An 18690-nucleotide genomic window follows, 5' to 3' on the forward strand; every position below is an offset into this window, starting at 1 on the left:
ATGACAACTGAGGAAAACATGTAAAGTGTATTGTTAAGTGGAAATATATTTATCTGCCTGTGACACACAAAATTGGTTTTATGTATCACAGGCGTAGTTTGAAGTATGTTCTTATTCTGGTTTAGGAATGAAATATGTTCAACATTCCTGTTTCTGTAGCATCTCCTGAACCCTGACTTTTCTTCTCTTTTGTGACAGACTTTAGGATGAGAAGTCAACAGTTTTAGTTATGGCTATATTGTCTTTACAGGGAGCAAAGTTTGTCTCTTCTTGGGAGTACTCTATGGTCCATTTCATTTGCTTGTCCTCAGAATGATTAGGTAATAGATGGGAAGTATCAGTTATTTTTGGGAGTGATGCAACAAAAGTAGAAATAATTTAATTCTAGACGGACTTCAAGCAAAGCATTTTCTTATGATTTTATACTTTTATTTACACCATCATTATATTTACCCAAAAGTAAAATATAGCACCTTTTTGAGTAAAACATTTTTAAAAATAAGCAAGAAGACAATGGTATATAGATATAGGTGAGAATGTAAGCAAAAAGGCAGTTGTTTCCATGTATTCTTGCTTGTGTTCTTTGAGATGCTGTTCAGCCATATTCCTGTTATACTTTCAGTCATATTCCTGTTGTACTTAACCTGAACTTCTTCTATCCTGCTCAGGAATCCTCCAAAAGCACAGACTTGCAGACAGCCCTGCAGCTGTCTATGAGAGCTATTCAGCACGAGAATGTGGATGTTCGGATTCATGCACTTACCAGCCTGAAAGAAACATTGTATAGAAACCAGGTATAGAAAACCTCCTTCAGCAGAACTAAAAATAAATCAAATTAGCATCTGGACCAAAAGTCTAAAACTCCTTGTTGTTACAGGGTGTTCACTTGGACTGGGTTGTTCTCCTCAGTTCATTTAGCTGTTCCTGCATATAATGGGGAAAATAGATTCTTTTTCATTACACTTTCATGTAGGTGTATTTTCAAATCCTTCAAATCTGTGATGCTGATTTAGCAAGGCTAGTGTACTTTTTTTTTTAAACTCTGAGGAAAGGTGTATCTAAGAAGTCCATTTCAGCAATTTATGATGTGGGCTTATTGTTTGTTTAGGGCATGTATGACTTTTGCATCAGGAACCTCATACATAAAAGCGTGTGTGTGTGTGTAGTATATGAAAGAATTAAGGTGTGCTTGGACCACCTTAGACCTTCTTTTTTTTTTTCTCTTCCTTTTTTGTCTTCCACCCTCAAATTTTGAATCCATTGATCATATTCAAAAGCATTTTATAGCCATGTACAAGCTGAAGACATTGCTTTACAGTTCTGTGTGGTTATTAGCCCAAAGGGTGTATTGGACCCATTAGAAAAAGTAATAAATCTGTACCCTTAGTAGTTATAAGATTGTGGGATGCTCTTTAGCCAGAAATTTTAAAAAAAAGTCCAGCTAAAAGAACAAACAATCATTGTGTGTACTCCTGGCCAACCAGTAATTCTTGCAGCTCAGGTCAGCAAAATCCTGCTGTGTCTTGCTGAGTTAGAAGTCTAGCAAAATAATTGAGGCAAATCAAGCTTAATTAGTTCCACAGCTTGTGAAACTATTTGCTTTGTTATGTTGGCTGTGGTTTCAGTTTTCATTAAGCATAACAATGACAAACATCTTGATTTTTTTCTGTATTTGGACTAAATGTGAAACTGAGGAATAAAAGCTGGGCCAAAGCAAAAAAAGAAAGAACACCCAATTAAAATGATGGACATTGATCAAAGGACTTGAAACCCTGGGCTTTGTAGGACTTGAGAGTGATGAAATGTCCAAGAAACGGCAAATAATAATAATAGAAATGGCAGCAAACCCAGAAAGTATGACAACAGTTGGATGAGAGAAATTGGGAGGAAGTATTGGAACACATAAGAAGAGGGATAAGTAAGTGAAAAAGATAATGTAGAAAAGTAAAGAGGTACTTGGTAAGACAAAGAAAGAAAATGAAGTTAGTAGAGAGGTGCATGATAATGAAAAACAATATTGGCCATGACAGCATTATTAACTGAGGCCCAAATCCCTCACACGTTTATTTAGTCCTTCCTAGGGTGAGAAGCAGATTAGTGCAATTGGACTGCAGTTACAACCTGAACTCATGGCTAAATGAAATCAGAAGTGAGTTACAGGTTGAAGATTTCTGAGATTATTTACAAACATGGTTGGAGAATGACTCATCTTTATTATTCATCTTCCTAGGAAAAACTGATCAAGTATGTCACAGACAGTGAAACCGTGGAGCCAGTCATCTCCCAGCTGGTGACAGTGCTTCTCATTGGCTGCCAGGATGCCAATTCCCAAGCACGACTGCTCTGTGGAGAATGTTTGGGTGAACTGGGAGCCATAGATCCTGGCAGGCTTGATTTTTCAACAAGTGAAACTCAAGGAAAACACTTCACTTTTGTGGTAAGAAGCATGGCAGTAGTGTTTTGTTTAGCATTAGGGGTCTTAAAAAAGTCCTTAGGAGGAGGGAACCTCTTATCTCTAGACCCTTTGAAAATCTGGACTTGCTGTCTCACCTAAAACAGTTTAGAGTTATGCTTCCAAGTGGTTATTTACAGATACAGCTATTACTCTGTTTTAGTAAAACTGGCATTCTGTTTGTGATTAAGGCTGGAGTGGAAGATTCAAATTTTGCCTGTGGATTATTAATGGAACTGACCAGAGCTTTCCTTGCTTATGCTGACAATGTTCGTGCTCAGGATTCTGCAGCGTATGCAATTCAGGTAAGATCTGTGGTTAAAACCTACTTTTATTTCATAGATTATTTTCTGTAACATTGAACTTAGAACTATGCAATACAATTTTTCTTATTTAAGTATTTGAAACTTCATCCTGTAACAGGTTTAAATTAGAAAGTACACCTAGTATTCTAGGTCATTCTCAAATAAGATAGATCTGTTTGCTTTTGTGTCACAATATTTTAGGAGACATCTGATGTTTTAGAGGTAACTAGCAGTGCATACACAGGGATTAAGGAGTAATCCTGAGAGTGGCTTAGAATTAGTTCAGGTTGCACAGGCAGAAATGAAAAGCAGTATTCCTAAGATGGTTTCTGCTTACACTTTTAAGAAGCAAGTGAAAGGGAGCCTACCCTTATTTTTAGGCTCTGGTCTTTTGTGCTGGTTTTATTTAGCAGATGGAGGTTTTTGCTTTTTTGTTCTTGCTGTTTTTGATGTTTAATATCTTTGTGAAAACTTCAGGGTAGTTCTTTAGTCCAGGAGAAAATACGTGGCCCTATGTAGTCAGCAGGATAAGTATTAGCACATGCACAAGATTGTGCACTTCCTGCACAAGGAGGAATCAGACTGAATTCTGGTTTTGGTTTATTGGCAGATGTGAAGAATACAAGTTAATGTGGTCCAAACACCAACTGGAGAATCTAGGGAATCCGTAGTTGAAATCAAAACTTGCCTAGTAACAGAGGATTAACAGTGTTGGATAACAGTTTTGCAGTTATGATTTCTGAATTAAGCATTCCATAACTTCTCTCTCATTACTTATCATAGACTCATTCAGGTTGGAAAGACCATATCATATACACGGGGTTTTGGTCATATGCACAGGATTTTGTGCTGTGGTAATGAAAATCCTCAGTGCTAACTTGGTGATGCAAACCATCCATTTTCAGGAGTTACTGTCCATCTATGACTGTAGAGAGACAAACACTGACTGCCCTGGCTCCAGGCTTTGGAGGAGGTTTCCTGAGCATGTCCAGGAGATCTTGGAACCTCACTTAAACACAAGGTATATGACAGCTAAAGGAATAGCTTTTCATAACACATCTGTTGGGTTTTTTCTCCAGACTAGTATTAACCATATATGGTTTTGTGACTCTCACTCTTCTGGGAAGAGTGATATGTATGTACACAAAATTGAAATAAGGTCTTTCTACTAAAAGCTGAATTATTACTTACTTTAAGATTTAGAGAGAATGCAATTCTCTCTAAATCAAAGAAGCAAAACTTGGAGCTCATACTTTGCCCATGTTTGCCTGTTTGTCCTTAGAGCATTGACTTATATGATGTTTTGAAGCTTTTGTTTTTCTTTCCCCTCTACTCAAATCTACTAGCATCCTATTAGTCCTACCTTCTACAGAAGTAGGAGGAGCTCGCTGAGTTTTAATTGGACTTTTTCTTCACATTATTTTTATCATTACTTCAACAAAATGAAACTTCAAATTATGTTGATGTCTTAACTTGAAATAATCAATGTTTCCCTTCTATTTCCTCATGAAGACAGTCATGCTCACCTGTGATAAGCTTTACCTTTTTAGAAAACAGACTTTTTGGCCTTTCTCAGCTTTCATGTATGCTCCGGGTTTTCGTGTCAAGAACATTGTACTCAGATGTTTATCAAACTTAATTTCTTAAAACTGATTATGAATAGCACTTTAAAATATACTTACAAACAACCTATCAAGTTATGAGAATTTTTACTTCATATTTAATTTTAAGGAGCTCTAGAATAAAAGATGTTGACTAGTGAAAGTGGGGCTTTTAATTCTAGTTTCAAAGATTCAGAAGACAGAACTTAATATTGCTCCAGTGAGGGAATTTCATAACTCACAATGTGCTATTGTTTACTGTATTACATGAAAAATTAGTTTTATTAAATGGATATTTCAAAATTACAGGTACAAGAGTTATCAGAAGGCTGTAAACTGGTCTAAGGTGAAGAAGCCAATTTACTTAAGCAAATTAGGTGATAATTTTGCAGAATGGTCAGCAACTTGGGCAGGTTATCTTATAACAAAGGTAAGAAAAGAAATCTTTCTGTAAGGCTCTTTGCAAGACAGTTCTTGAACCTCATTTCAGTTTCTGCAGGTCAGGGATGGATGGGAGAATATGGTTGTTGGCTACAGGCCTCTTACAGGACTTGCATGCATATACAGCAGGATACTGCACTCCCCCTTCCTTCCCCAGCACTGCTTCCTGCCAAGGCTTCAAAGGCAGTGTCAAAGCTAAAAATCAAGGAAACTTGTCTTTGTCCAGACACTTGTGAAACTGCGAGCACTGACAAATGTTTGCAAAAAGTGTCTGAAATGCTTCTGGATTTACCTTCTCAGTTTTGGAAAGATTTCCCTGTAGCTCCACAGTCTTAGCACATAAGAAGTACTTGTATCTTCTTTTTATTTTCCCTTTCCAGTATCTAAATGACCCACTGAAAATGTCACTTCCAAATCGGGCACCGTAAGAAGTGAATTGAATTACAATAGCTCAGTAACTGCACTGTCCTCTTTCAGACAGAGTAGAATTGGATGTCTTCATAATATCCTACTTTCTGCATGCTTTTAAGGGCAGAAGAGAGGATGAGTGTAGTGGCAGACTCTCAGCCTTAAGGTTTTTTCTATGGCCAGTGCAAGTTCAACATGGGGAGGTACAAATGTAAGCAGTGCTTACCTGTCTTTTGTACTGCCAGCATTGCTACATGTAATAGCAGCTGCCATCTGGTATCCCTGTTGCAGATTTAAGTCTGATGAACTTTCTGTAGGAGAAGGGTATCTTAAAATTATTTGATGGACTAGAATTTGTATTCATCAACAAAAGGAAATCTATTGATCATTCATGTATTTACACTTTTGTAATGATGCTTTTCCTGGAAATAATACTTTTTTATAGGTGCGACATGATCTTGCCAGAAAAGTCTTTGATTGCTGCAGTATTATGATGAAAAATGACTATAAAGTGACAATTTATTTGCTTCCACACATCCTTGTCTATGTTTTGTTGGGATGCAGTCAAGAGGATCAACAAGAGGTGAGATATGTAAGATGGTAGTGTTTTTCGCAGACGTGGTCAGCAGCTGTTCTTCGTGAGAGCTGCTCAGCTCTGTAGGCCTACGTGAATAAATTGTTCAGGTGTTAAACTCCTTTTTGTGTATTTATAATAGAAATAATAATATAAATGTTCTGACAGGGTTTTGAATATACTCGTAGAAGTTTGTGTTGGAACTGCTTTTCTGCAGATTTCCATCAGTTGGGCCTGGGATGAGATATGCAGTTAATCATGACTGCAGTAACACCAACAGCTGGAGTGGTACAAAGAGGAAGTGTGCAACACAAACAGCCAGTAAATGGAACTTGTATAATTCCAAGAATTCACACTCATAATTTTTTCCTCTCCTTTACATACAGTAATGGTTTCAGTGGATAAACTATTCAGCTGCCAGATTCATGGGGAGCAGGATCTGTAGATGTGTTGCAGCAAAGCAGGGGTGGGAGAACTCATCCTGCTTTCCTTCACTTTGCTTGAGCTGTCAGTGCACATGCACAAGTGCTGCCATTTTTACTGGGAGCAACACATGTATGTATACAGAGATGCAATTTTGCAAGGACTCTTTGTAAGCATGTCCTGGGTGAAATGAAGGAATTAGGAGATACTGAGAAGTGTAACTTGCATTGATTAATTTGAAATTTCACAGCTAAAATATTTGTGTTTAAATATTGTGGGTGTGTAGGGGTGTGTGATGATTTTTCCTCTGTGAGCATCTGTTATTTATGTTAACTCATATTTTGTGGACTAAAACAAACAGAAACAGATATTTTGTCAGGACATTTATTTAATCAGAAGCAAAAAAGTAGATCTGTAATCTTGTAACCAGTAGATAACTTTATTCTTACCAAATCTTGAAGTATTGTATTTGTAGAAGAGATGCAGTAGCATTTGTTGTGTCTTGAAACCTCAAGACTTTCTCCCTGTATGGAATCCCTTGACAACAGCTGCTGCTTGGTTTGCCATTTCTTTGCCATTTCACTTGTGTCTTTTACCTTTGTGTAGGTTTACATGGAGATCATGGCTGTTCTGACACACGATGACCAGTGCAGCAGGAGGCTCGAGGACAGCGCATCTGACCTGAGCCAGCTGAGCACACAGACAGTGTTCTCCATGCTGGATCATCTCACTCAGTGGGCCAGACATAAGTTTCAAACACTCATTGCTGAGAAAAATGCTGGCAAGTCTAGCAAAGACAGAAGTGATCTAAAAAGTGAGGGATGCTTATTTTATTTAAAATGGCATTAACATTATTCAAAGAAGTATTTTATTTATGTTTGCAGCTTCACATTGTGACCATTTACAAATGCTGTATTAATATAATATGTAATCTCTTTTATGATTTCTTAATGTCATATTGTGCTTTCCACTCCTTCTACCCCAAATGGATTGTTCTGAATGCCTGTTGCAGGAAATACAGATTTACAATTTGAACAATGAAATGATAATTTTTTGATAGTTTTCTAAACATTCTGTTTAACTGAATATAATATTATGTTATGTATATAATATATAATATTCTGTGCTGTCTTGCAAGATGCAGAAAGTTCACCAGAATTGTTTTAAATGAATTCTTGTTGACAGAAGAGAAAACCATGTTCTTCAATTAGTACAATTATCTCATTAACTTGTTACATGAGTTAATTGAATTTTGATGCATAAGGTAATTCTTATAAATGGAACCTCAGTTGACAAACTTTTCAATACGTCTGTGTTTCAACAGCATCAAGTGAGGACTATGGAGAATATCAAAATGTGACACGTTTTCTAGACCTCATTCCCCAGGATACACTGGCTGTAGCCTCCTTTCGTTCCAAGGCTTACACCAGGGCTGTGATGCACTTTGAATCATTTATAACTGAGAAGAAACAAAATATTCAAGAACATCTTGGATTTCTTCAGGTTCTGAAGTTCTTTTTGGTTTTTTTATTTTAAGATGAAAATGCTTATGATAAATAAAGCTTAGTTAAATTCTTCTTTGTGATGGGAAGAAGAAAATATTTATTTGGGCACTTGTTTAATACAAGTGTTTAGTCATGTGTGTTTCAGCAATATTTAGTACGTTCTCTTGCTTGGCATGCTTCTTATATGAAAAGGAATGAATAGCTTTCTATTGTATAATAAAAGATTGTAAATTCCTGAAAATAATTAAATGTGGGTTTGTTGATAGGATAACATTTATTGCTTTGAAGTTGGCTCTGTGCCTTTTGCCAGAAAATACAGCCAACTATAATAAAAAAAAAGTGCCAAGTACATTGGAAGAAATTCCAAGTGGCTTATTCAAAAGTAGAAAAAGAGCCAATGCTAAAGGTATTGCAAATTATAGAAATTATTTTTAAGAAGTATTTTAACCTGTGGGATGATCCTGTTTGTGGTTCCCTATGGTTTATATTTGTCAGTGACACTTCAAATTTGAAAAAAAACTTAGTGTGTTGCTTTTTCACCAAAAGTAATCATCTTTATGCAATCATGTAATAATAGGATATTTATTTTACTCTTTATACAGATGGTTTCAGGTAAGTTCATGTGGTAGTCTATCAATAGCATGAGATCATAAATATTACTGTATACTAAGGAGAAGTAGGGCTCAACTTTGGAAGGAGCCTGACAAAATTGACATCTTCAATGAAAATTTATTGCTGAGACCTACAGAGTAGTGTGTACTCCATGTTCAAGAAGTTCTGTGATTCTGCAGGTTATCTATGAAATATCTTACTGTTTTTAATGGCCACATCCAATTCTGTTTGCATACAGAAATTGTATGCTGCTATGCACGAGCCAGATGGAGTGGCTGGGGTGAGCGCCATTCGGAAGGCAGAGCCATCTCTCAAAGAACAAATCCTTGAGCATGAAAGTATTGGCTTGTTAAGAGATGCAACAGCCTGCTATGATAGGGCTATCCAACTGGAACCTGATCAGGTAAATGAAAACAATTTTTTCCTTTTTTAATAAATGTAATTATTATTTTTAATCTTACTAGCTCACAGATGACTACGGCAAAAAAACTTCTTCAGAATATTTAAGTAAAATAGAAATCTAAGTGTTTATTGCACCAGTTGGTAAATAATTATTGCTGTTGGAAGTGGATTATGAACTGGAACAAATATCTTACTGGATTTTTTGAATGTTCATTTATATTATGCTGCAATTAGTTATGCCTTTTCATATTCTAAAAAGCACCCAAATGAGCATATTTCTTCCTTCAGATTGCCATGAGTTTAATTAATGTGTATGTGGGGTTTTCATTTGTTGTTTTGGTTTTTTTTTCCTTTTTCTAGATCATTCACTATCATGGTGCAGTGAAGTCCATGTTAGGCCTTGGTCAGTTGTCTGCTGTAATAACTCAGGTCAATGGAGTGCTTGCAAACAGGTACTGTAAGCATCTAATACACAGCTCATTTTAATAATAGGAAGCTCTGGTATAAATCTCTACCTCAGTAGCCATTTCTGCTCGTTATCAAATATTTGAGGCTTATTAAACATAATTGAATTAGCAGTGTGAAGCTAAAAAACTTTGAGTGCTTTATCTATAGATTATTTATTTCAGGAAGTCCAGAAATTTTCATAGTTCTTGCCTGTACTGTGAGCAGTGTTAGTATGTGCTTTAATTTCTTAGATAGGATTTTTGCGTTGTTTCCCATGTCAATGATTCCATTGGTATTCTGTAGTCTAATAGGTAGATAGATTAAAAGCTGGTAGTTTTTGATGTACCACAGAAGTTAAACTCACTCTTCGGTGGCTGCATTTGTGGGATCATGTTGTACAGATCTTATTTGTTATCAGTGCATGTCCTTTGGTTTTACTGACTTTATTTAGAAGCAAGTTTATCTTGCCTCTTTTCAAGTAAGAGAAGTTTTATGTAAAGAACTCTTGCTAATGTAATGTAGGATTAACATACTGAGAGGAGACAGCACAAAACTGTATTGCGTTTGTTTTCCTTTAATAGGTCTGAATGGATTTCTGAGTTGAACACTTACAGAGTGGAAGCAGCCTGGAAACTATCACAATGGGATTTACTGGAAAATTATTTGGCTTCAGGTAAGTTATCATTACATAAAAGTATTAATACTACATTGCATTTCTGAACAATTGTATGTTTTAGTTTAATCATCTTGAATCAAGGGGCAGCTGTTGTCATTCGGCTTGGATTTCAGTGGTAGGAAGGTTGGTTCTGACTGTGTTCTGGATTTTGTAACTGCATTCCATTGTAACCTGTATAGTTTTTGAGCAGAAGTTTCAAGTGTGTGTATCTTCTGAGTCTGTTTGGCTGGGTGGATCATGGAGTTGAATTATACAGTGTTAATAGCATGCAATTACTTAGTTCTGAGAAAAAGTTTTTTTTCCAGTAGTATATTAAGACAAATTAGCATGTTCAGGTTAAGCTGCTTAAAGAAGCAGAGTCTTCTTTTTCTCCCCAAAGATGTGAAGTCCACTACTTGGAGTGTCAGACTGGGACATTTGTTGTTATCAGCCAAGAAGAAAAATGAAGCAGCTTTTTACGAGACACTCAAGGTTGTTCGAGCAGAGCAGATTGTGCCCCTCTCAGCAGCAAGCTTTGAAAGAGGATCCTATCAGCGAGGATATGAACACATTATCAGGTTTCTCATTTTCATGGTACTATTTTTAAATTCAGAAACCATGTAATCAAGTATGCAGCTGCAAGAATTTTGCATTTCTACAGTAAATGGTACATTTTTTGTCACCTTTTTTTTTATATTCATCCAACTGAAAACCTTTGATTAATTAGGAATTTATATTTATCCTCCATGGAAAACATTCCCAATAAAACTATGTGGTATGGTCTTTCCAAATCAGTTAGCAAGCAAATGTAAACATCAGGTAATAAAAACCAGCAATTTAATTCCATGCTTGGAGTAGTACAAATAGGCCAGTAACTCCATTAACTTAAGAGCATTGCTTTTGATCTGTATGGAGGCTGGAAAGCGCTCCCTTTTTTATCAAGAAAGAGCAGTAAGAGTTATACCCCATCCCTTTTCTTTATTATTAAACTTTTAATTTGGCTGCAGTAGACTAAAAAGTGAGTATCCTTTTTGAATAAAAAGACTTAATACTTCCTCTGCACTGTAAATGCATCTTTATGGCAAGATATTGGCTGAAGCCAGTTGAAGTGCATATTTTAGTTACTTCTTAATTCTATTTTCTGTTGGTAATTTCTACAATGTTGTTTGGGAAATGAAGTTTGGGGATTGAGAAAGAAGTGTTTTGAAGTAGTTTCCTTTAGCCACGGATCCAGGCTACCTGGGAGCCTTTCAAGGATCACTTTTTCTGTCAGATGTACCCACTAGATTTGTACCCACTTCTCTCTGCCAGTGAGAACTGGGGCATTTACAACTACTCAGCTTTCCATTTTACAGGGACAGATATTCACAGTAATGATATTTCTAAATAAATGGAATAACTTTACTTTAAGTAAAAGTATATTGCTTTTAAAATGGGATTTTTTGAAAATGTCAGACTTTCTGAAGAATTGTTGCTGAAAGTAATAGATAGAAATACTCTTTCTAAAGATTGACTTTCTCTCTGGGTGATCTACATTGTCTCTCTGTTCAGCAGCTTGACAAAGGAATATTGAGGCAAAAACGAATCAGCTTATAAATCCTGGATTTTGTGTGTTTGCTTTTGCTGCATTTTTGCTTTTTAGAATAAATGCCACTGGGTGACATTATTTACATGGCCAAATTTTAGAAAGAAAATTGTAAAAACTTTGTAAGATTTGCATGTATCTCAAACAGCAATCAGTTCTCACCAATTTCTTGCCTTTATTTTGCTAACACAGGTTGCATATGCTGTGTGAGTTGGAACACAGTATTGGGCCAATGTTTCAGCAAGCGGATGGTGACCACAGTAGAGATTCCCTGAACTGGTGTGCTCGGATTGAAATGACCCAAAACTCTTACAGAGCAAAAGAACCCATTTTAGCACTGAGAAGGGCTTTGCTTAGTCTCAGTAAAAGGTGAGGACATGACTGTTTCTTGTCTGTGTTGTATTCTCAGTGATACTCTGGGTTTCCATATATATGTTAGAAGAGAGAAGATAAAACTCTGGGAATTCGTTCTAAACAAAAGCAGTCCTCCAATATCAGGTACCTTCAAAATAAGGAAGAGAAGCAGTGTCTAAAGGAAAGAGAAGCAAGAAACAGGGAGAAAGTGTATTTATTTCTAGTCCTAAATGTAAAAAAGGTGAAACAAATGTATTAAAATAGTTTTAAATTATCATTATGTAGTATATAACTTCTTGAGAAATTCAACTTTTGTTTCAACACACTGATTTTCACTTCAGATTTTAAAGTAGCATTCAAAATAGAAATGTTTTAATCTTTGCAAAAATGTCCCTGCAGCCAGGATTACAGTGAGCTGGTTGGACAGTGTTGGCTCCAGAGTGCCAGAGTTGCAAGGAAAGCTGGGCATCACCAGACTGCCTATAATGCTCTGCTCAATGCCGGGGAATCAACACTCTCAGAACTTTATGTAGAAAGAGCAAAGTGGCTCTGGTCCAAGGTAAGGAAAACAAAAATGGAATTTAATTTCCTACATGCAAGAAAATAATATTTTTAATTTTCTTCAAGAAAAAAAATGGCACACAATCAGCATATATAAAACAAGATATGTCAGCTGGGACTATCAGCACATTGCAGCTGATCCTCCAGGTGCTGGTCAGCCCTGTTCTGTATCGACTGACCTTCCTGGCACCCTTGTATAAAACTTGCTGATTACCTGTCCCTGCCAATGCAGCCCAGGCAAATTTACATTATTTTAATAGGAGACCTCTTCTTAATTTGTTTCCTTTTAACTAATAGCAGTAGGCAGCAAATATGTGAGAAATTACTGTGGTACACCTAAAGACAAAACAATGCTGAGGTAACAAGGAAATACAAGAAGCATTTGAAGTTAGTAATATTCAGTTACCACAGCCAGAATGGCCTAGAACACATCTGGGGACATAGCTTTGCTTTAATAACAACTCTGAGAGGGAAGTTTTGCATCTCTCTTATTTGAAGTATATAAAATGTTTTCTGTCTTTCCCTTAGGGTGAAGTTCATGAAGCACTAATTGTTCTCCAGAAGGGAGTTGAGTTATGTTTCCCTGAAAATAAAGCACCCTGCAGTAGCAAAAATCAGCTCATCCATGGTCGGGCAATGCTGCTGGTGGGCAGATTTATGGAAGAAACTGCTAACTTTGAAAGCAATGCAGTCATGAAAAAGTATAAGGTAATCTGGAATACTGCTGTTAACAAGGCAGGAGCTTTGAATAATAATGTATTCCTTAAGTAAGCTGTTGTTCTGCTTCTGATGGTGTCAACCAAGTATAACAGAAAGTAGCCAGTGTTATTAGATAAGAGATAATTATTTCTTTTCTAATGTATGTCACACAATTTTTTGTTTTTCTTTCAAACATCATGATTTAGAAGGAAAAGAGAACTGTGAAAAATATGGAATCATAGATTCATTAAGGTCAGGAAGATGATAGAGTCCAACTGTTAACATCATACTGTTTCACTTTTCAGAAAGCTCTGAGAAACCCAGTACTGAGTCATTAGGATCAGGAACCTGATTTTAATGAAAGTATGATCTTTCCTAGTTCAGGAATCCCTTATCTTGAAGTGTCTGTCTTCAAAACCGAAATGTATTTTGAAAATGGACGTATGGTTTGTAGAGGCAATTATCTTGAGGCAAAAATAGAATTTTTGGAGTTACAGGGTTAACAATGAATAACTATTTTGCACGTACTCTGCACAACATAACTAATACAAGATTTTTTCTTGAAAAGATTTGTTTTTATTTATTTTTTTTAAGTTAGCATCCTCTCAGAAGTAATTGTCTCATTTTGATGTTGCAGGATGTTACAGTTTTCTTACCAGAATGGGAAGATGGACATTTTTATCTTGCAAAATACTATGATAAATTAATGCCGATGGTAACTGACAACAAGATGGAAAAACAAGGAGATCTGATTAGATACATAGTTCATCACTTTGGGAGGTTAGAGGGGAACTTTGCTTACTTTCTGTAAAAGGATGACAATTATACTGGGGAAGAAAACATTTCTGTAGGAATATATTGTCTTTCACCAATTCAGACTGACTCAAATTTTTCTGCACTATTATAAAACAAAGTACTACATGCTTCCTTTTTGTTTTCATACATAATTAATTTTACTTCTGACTAACCAATTGTGTCTTTTGTCAGACAGTTAATTATTTAATCTGTGGTTTTGAGTAATAAAAACAAACCCTTTGTATATTTTTTGTTGTTGCAGATGCATTAAAATGCTGACATAAATTTCTAAAGTTAGAATGGAATATTAAACACATGAGAATGTAAAATTTGTATTACTTCTAATATATATCATTCTTTGTTTTAAACATATAATCACAGGTCTCTACAGTATGGAAACCAATTCATTTATCAGTCAATGCCAAGAATGCTGTCTTTATGGCTGGACTTTGGAGCAAAAGCATATGAATGTGATAAAGGTAGAACATTTTTTCCTGGTACATATTTCCCATGTCATTCTTTTGAATAGATGATTTAAAGAACAGTGAAGTATATTTACAATTCTTCATTTATATTTATTGCCTGAGGTTATATGGAAACAAGAAAGTACTACTATTCTTGTAAAATACAGGATGTTAATATGCAGGAGAATATTAATTATCTTAATTAAATCTTCCAGAATTTTTTCAAGTATATAGTGAGACAACGTTGTTCCTTGGGTAACTGAAGGCATTAGATACAGGGAAAATCCTTGCATGCCTCTGGTCACCACTTTTAAGGTGCCTCCTGAGTGGTTAGTAATAGTTTTGTATGCACTTGCTAGAGCAAAGTGTTAGGCCTTGGGGGTTTTTTTCAGTTTGTTTTGGTTCCAGTCTTTGAAGGAATTTTACTGAAATTTTCTACCTCATTTTACTGAAACAAAGGGGGAAAAATCTTTTAGGCAGCAGCATGAAGGCATGAGAAACTAACACCGCAGATGCACTTTGGGTGGGAGATTCTGGTACGAATGAAAATTGCAAATATTGCTTGCAGGTGTGGAGTGAAGCAGACAGGTGTGCTCCTTGATCTTGTCCTCATTCTACACACTTAGGTCAACTGTTTGGCTGCATCAGATCCTTCACTCTGAGATGCTGGTGTGAAACTCAAGCTGGGTCCTCAGGGGCAGGGGTTGGAGATAGGAGCAGATGTGCTTATTTCATCCCATGGAAAGACTTTCTTCTCCTCTCCACTAAAGAACATTGGAATCCTTTTCTCAGGCAAATACATGGAGTGTTTTTAGTCTGTTCTATGCCACTGTATCATTTTAGAGAAGTCATTTTAGGAGTGTAAGGAGATTTAATTTCCTGGTATTCTGCTTAGTTAAATAGTGCATGTATTCAGTCACTGTATGCTGTGTTGAAAAGAATTTTACAGGCGGAGCTTTTTAGTTGCCTTCCATTTTTTTTGGCTTATGAAATTGCCAACAAAATATTATTCTATAGCCTTGATTTAAATGACTTTCATTTCCAGTGGGGAGAACCAGGAATATGGTCTTTTCATTTTTCAGCAGGTCGTTCAGAACGTGTTCAAATGAAAAATGATCTGGCTAAAATAAACAAGGTGATTACAGAGCACACAAATCACCTGGCACCTTACCAGTTCCTGACAGCCTTCTCTCAGCTCATCTCCCGAATCTGCCATTCTCATGATGAAGTCTTTGCAGTTCTGATGGTGATTGTTGCTAAGGTGTTTTTAGCCTATCCACAACAAGCAATGTGGATGATGACTGCTGTGTCCAAGGTACCTTGATATGTATAGCTACACCTTTATTAAGTTTACAGAACTGTTTTTCTCAGAAATGTAAATATAACCCATTTTACTCTAAGCTGATAAGAAGGAGCTGAGAGTCTCATTTGTTGTGATACAGTGTTGTAGAAGAGGATATCAGTGCCATCACTACAAAATATTTTATTGCAGTCTTAATTCAGATATTACAGTTTAAATGTTCCAAATTGGAATGCTAATATGCATCCAAACTTCTATGGTGTATTAGGAAAGGAAATTTGAATAACAAATAACTGATGAATTGTGTAGTTATGGGCAACAGATTTTGTTGCATTTACAAATTGTGTTACAGTTCTTTCAGTCCTATAATCAAAGAATCAACTTAGTAGATAGCTGTAATTACAAGTAATTACTTAGCAGTAAGGTCATTCCAAAGCAGACTGGGAAGTGGGCTGCATACTGTTTCTTGAGGCTGGTGAAATAACATTCAGGATACACTGAGATATCCTTCAGTATTGGCCTTTATGTTGTGGGACTCCCAAGAATGGTGTCAGAAGTAACCCCCACACACCCACCAACAGTACCACTTCAGCTTTTCAATTGAAACTTTTCCATTTCAATCCTTTTCCAGACATTAAATATGATAAGCAATAAGGAAAGAATATTAATTACTGGGGGGGATTCTTCAACACTTTCTTTAATAAATTTTAACTTCCCTTTTTTTTTCAGTCCTCTTACCCTATGCGAGTCAATAGATGCAAGGAAATTCTAAACAGAGCTATTCACATGAAGGAATCTCTAGCAAAATTTGTTGGAGACGCCACACGCCTTACGGACAAGCTGCTGGAACTCTGCAACAAACCGGTACCTACAGAAATAAACAAATGGGTGCATGTTGTGGGATTAGTCAAGAATGTCATGCAAAAGTTGCTTCTGATTGCTTTCGTTAACCAATTCATAATAATATCATAATTTATTACATGAATAATTATATACCAATAATAATCATTATTAATTCATAATGTTTAGCAGAAACCGCACTAAATTGTAAAACATTTAAAATAGCTCTAAATTGGGCACACTATAAAATCATTCAGTACATAATGGCTTGTTTAACAGTACATGGACTTCACATTGTTTTGTGCTTTCACATATCATTCATGCCCATTAATTTTCAGAGTTTTACTGTAAAAATAGGTTGTTTGGACTTTTATGAACAAATCAACTTGATAATAAAGGTACAACTAAATGAAGTCTTTCATTATTCTGTATTTATATTCAAAGTGAAAAATAAGTCTGTCATATCAGCCAGATATATTTACTTCTTGATTATTTAATTTGAAATGTAGCTTGCTGTTCTTATTACAATCGGCATTTTTTATTCTAGTCCATTTATTAGTTAATATGAAGGGGCAGTATTATTTTAAGTGTTTGTTAACTTTAAAGGTTATTTCTAACTTTGGTCATCTTTTTTTTCAAGGTTGATGGAAACAACTCAACATTAAGCATGAATATTCATTTCAAAACACTGAAAAGATTAGTAGAAGAGCACACCTTCAGTGAAATTCTCATTCCCTTACAATCTGTAATGATACCAACTCTTCCCTCAATTCCTGGTACCCATGCTAACCATGACCCTTTTCCTGGCTGCTGGGCCTACATTGCAGGCTTTGATGATGCGGTAAGGCTCTAGTTGTCACCTGCTTTTTCACTTCATGTTCAGCAAACATAGCTGCAAATACATCTCTGTTCTCTAGAAATGGGAGGAGGAAGTAGGAAATTCCATAATTACTTCTGTGGAAGCTGAGTGGCTTCTGTCACAGCAGCCTGAGGGGAGGTGTGGCCCCTTGGCATCAGATAAAGATTTGGTCTGAGGTTAATGTGCTGCAGCACCGTGGAAGTGCTAACACAGTTGGTTACAGTGGTTTATTACAATTACACACTTTATTTTGGATAATCTGATACAGATGTTACTAAAGAAGTTCATTTTCCTTTAGGTGGAAATTCTTGCCTCGCTTCAAAAACCAAAAAAGATCACCTTGAAAGGTTCAGATGGGAAATCTTACATTATGATGTGCAAGCCAAAAGATGATCTGAGAAAAGACTGTCGGCTCATGGAATTCAACTCCCTTATTAATAAGGTTTGATGAATGAGACAATCAGGTGCATTATACTTATTGACCAGGACAGAACACTGAGCTATCTAACAAAAAAGGCAATTTAGCTTTAGCAAAAAAACAGTAGCAATTGATACTGTATGACTTCTTACAGGCTTGTGAAAACAATAACGAATTACAATATTCTGCCAAAACAATTGCTTATTCCAGCAAAAATAGGACAGGTTATTTACAATAAATGAATATTTGCAGACTTTCTGCTGTCAACCTTAATATTTCTTATTTAGTCATTTCTAATATATATTATAAAACACAGGTAAATTAATTTTTTCATACTGAGGTGTTGCCGTACCTCTTATTTTAGTTCTGTTTTGCTTTTCAGCAATATGCTTAAGGTTAAAGTACCATCTCTTCTGTGAGGTTAAAGCAAATGACAGCATCTCTGAAACGCTAAAAGATTTATTTCAAAAATTGCTTTTAAGGAATTTAAGCCATGTACAAGTTATACAATTTGACTGTTTTATTGCAAAATCCTCTTTTTTAAATTTACTTTGGCGAACAGATTCACATTTTGCTTTCATTTGACCTACTGCAGACTGTGAAGCTTAGATTTGTAAATTCTAGATTGTGTGATTAGAAAGTAGTTATAGATAGAATGGAAATCTATAGATCCATTTTGATCCTATCTGTGTTCTGTGTTAATCTCATTTTCCTTTTGTGAATAGTGCTTAAGAAAAGATGCAGAGTCCCGTAGGCGAGAGCTCCACATCCGCACCTACGCAGTGATTCCATTAAATGATGAATGTGGCATAATTGAGTGGGTGAATAACACTGCTGGTCTAAGAAATATCCTGATAAAACTTTATAAGGAAAAAGGTAAAGAAATATATTAGAATATAGTAAAAGTTTTCAGATATTTGGGCTTGTATCTTTTTAAGGAAATGAGGTAAATGGCAGGAGTCAGGCTAAATTCTAGGAAGATGTAGTCAC

At 35.8% G+C, this 18690-nt stretch overlaps 1 protein-coding gene across 2 annotated transcripts in view; it reads left to right on the plus strand.

Annotated features, from left to right (window-relative positions):
- Positions 1-18690, plus strand: part of ATR (ATR serine/threonine kinase) — a 38398-nt gene that overhangs the window by 15507 nt on the left and 4201 nt on the right. Inside the window, exons 21-42 of one of the 2 annotated variants that reach the window (XM_030954359.1) lie at positions 669-794; positions 2231-2437; positions 2644-2757; positions 3663-3778; positions 4668-4788; positions 5653-5790; positions 6811-7018; positions 7529-7707; positions 8560-8724; positions 9084-9175; positions 9752-9843; positions 10226-10403; positions 11603-11779; positions 12164-12323; positions 12854-13033; positions 13662-13804; positions 14201-14298; positions 15366-15598; positions 16313-16447; positions 17064-17264; positions 17581-17724; positions 18426-18576. In XM_030954359.1, coding sequence (XP_030810219.1) covers positions 669-794; positions 2231-2437; positions 2644-2757; positions 3663-3778; positions 4668-4788; positions 5653-5790; positions 6811-7018; positions 7529-7707; positions 8560-8724; positions 9084-9175; positions 9752-9843; positions 10226-10403; positions 11603-11779; positions 12164-12323; positions 12854-13033; positions 13662-13804; positions 14201-14298; positions 15366-15598; positions 16313-16447; positions 17064-17264; positions 17581-17724; positions 18426-18576 — 3358 coding nt within the window. The remainder of the gene's footprint in view (positions 1-668; positions 795-2230; positions 2438-2643; positions 2758-3662; positions 3779-4667; positions 4789-5652; positions 5791-6810; positions 7019-7528; positions 7708-8559; positions 8725-9083; positions 9176-9751; positions 9844-10225; positions 10404-11602; positions 11780-12163; positions 12324-12853; positions 13034-13661; positions 13805-14200; positions 14299-15365; positions 15599-16312; positions 16448-17063; positions 17265-17580; positions 17725-18425; positions 18577-18690) is intronic. The other variant, XM_030954360.1, reaches the window with a different exon arrangement.

Source organism: Camarhynchus parvulus, chromosome 9, assembly GCF_901933205.1.
Source record: "Camarhynchus parvulus chromosome 9, STF_HiC, whole genome shotgun sequence".
NCBI classification, from domain to species: Eukaryota; Metazoa; Chordata; class Aves; order Passeriformes; family Thraupidae; genus Camarhynchus; species Camarhynchus parvulus.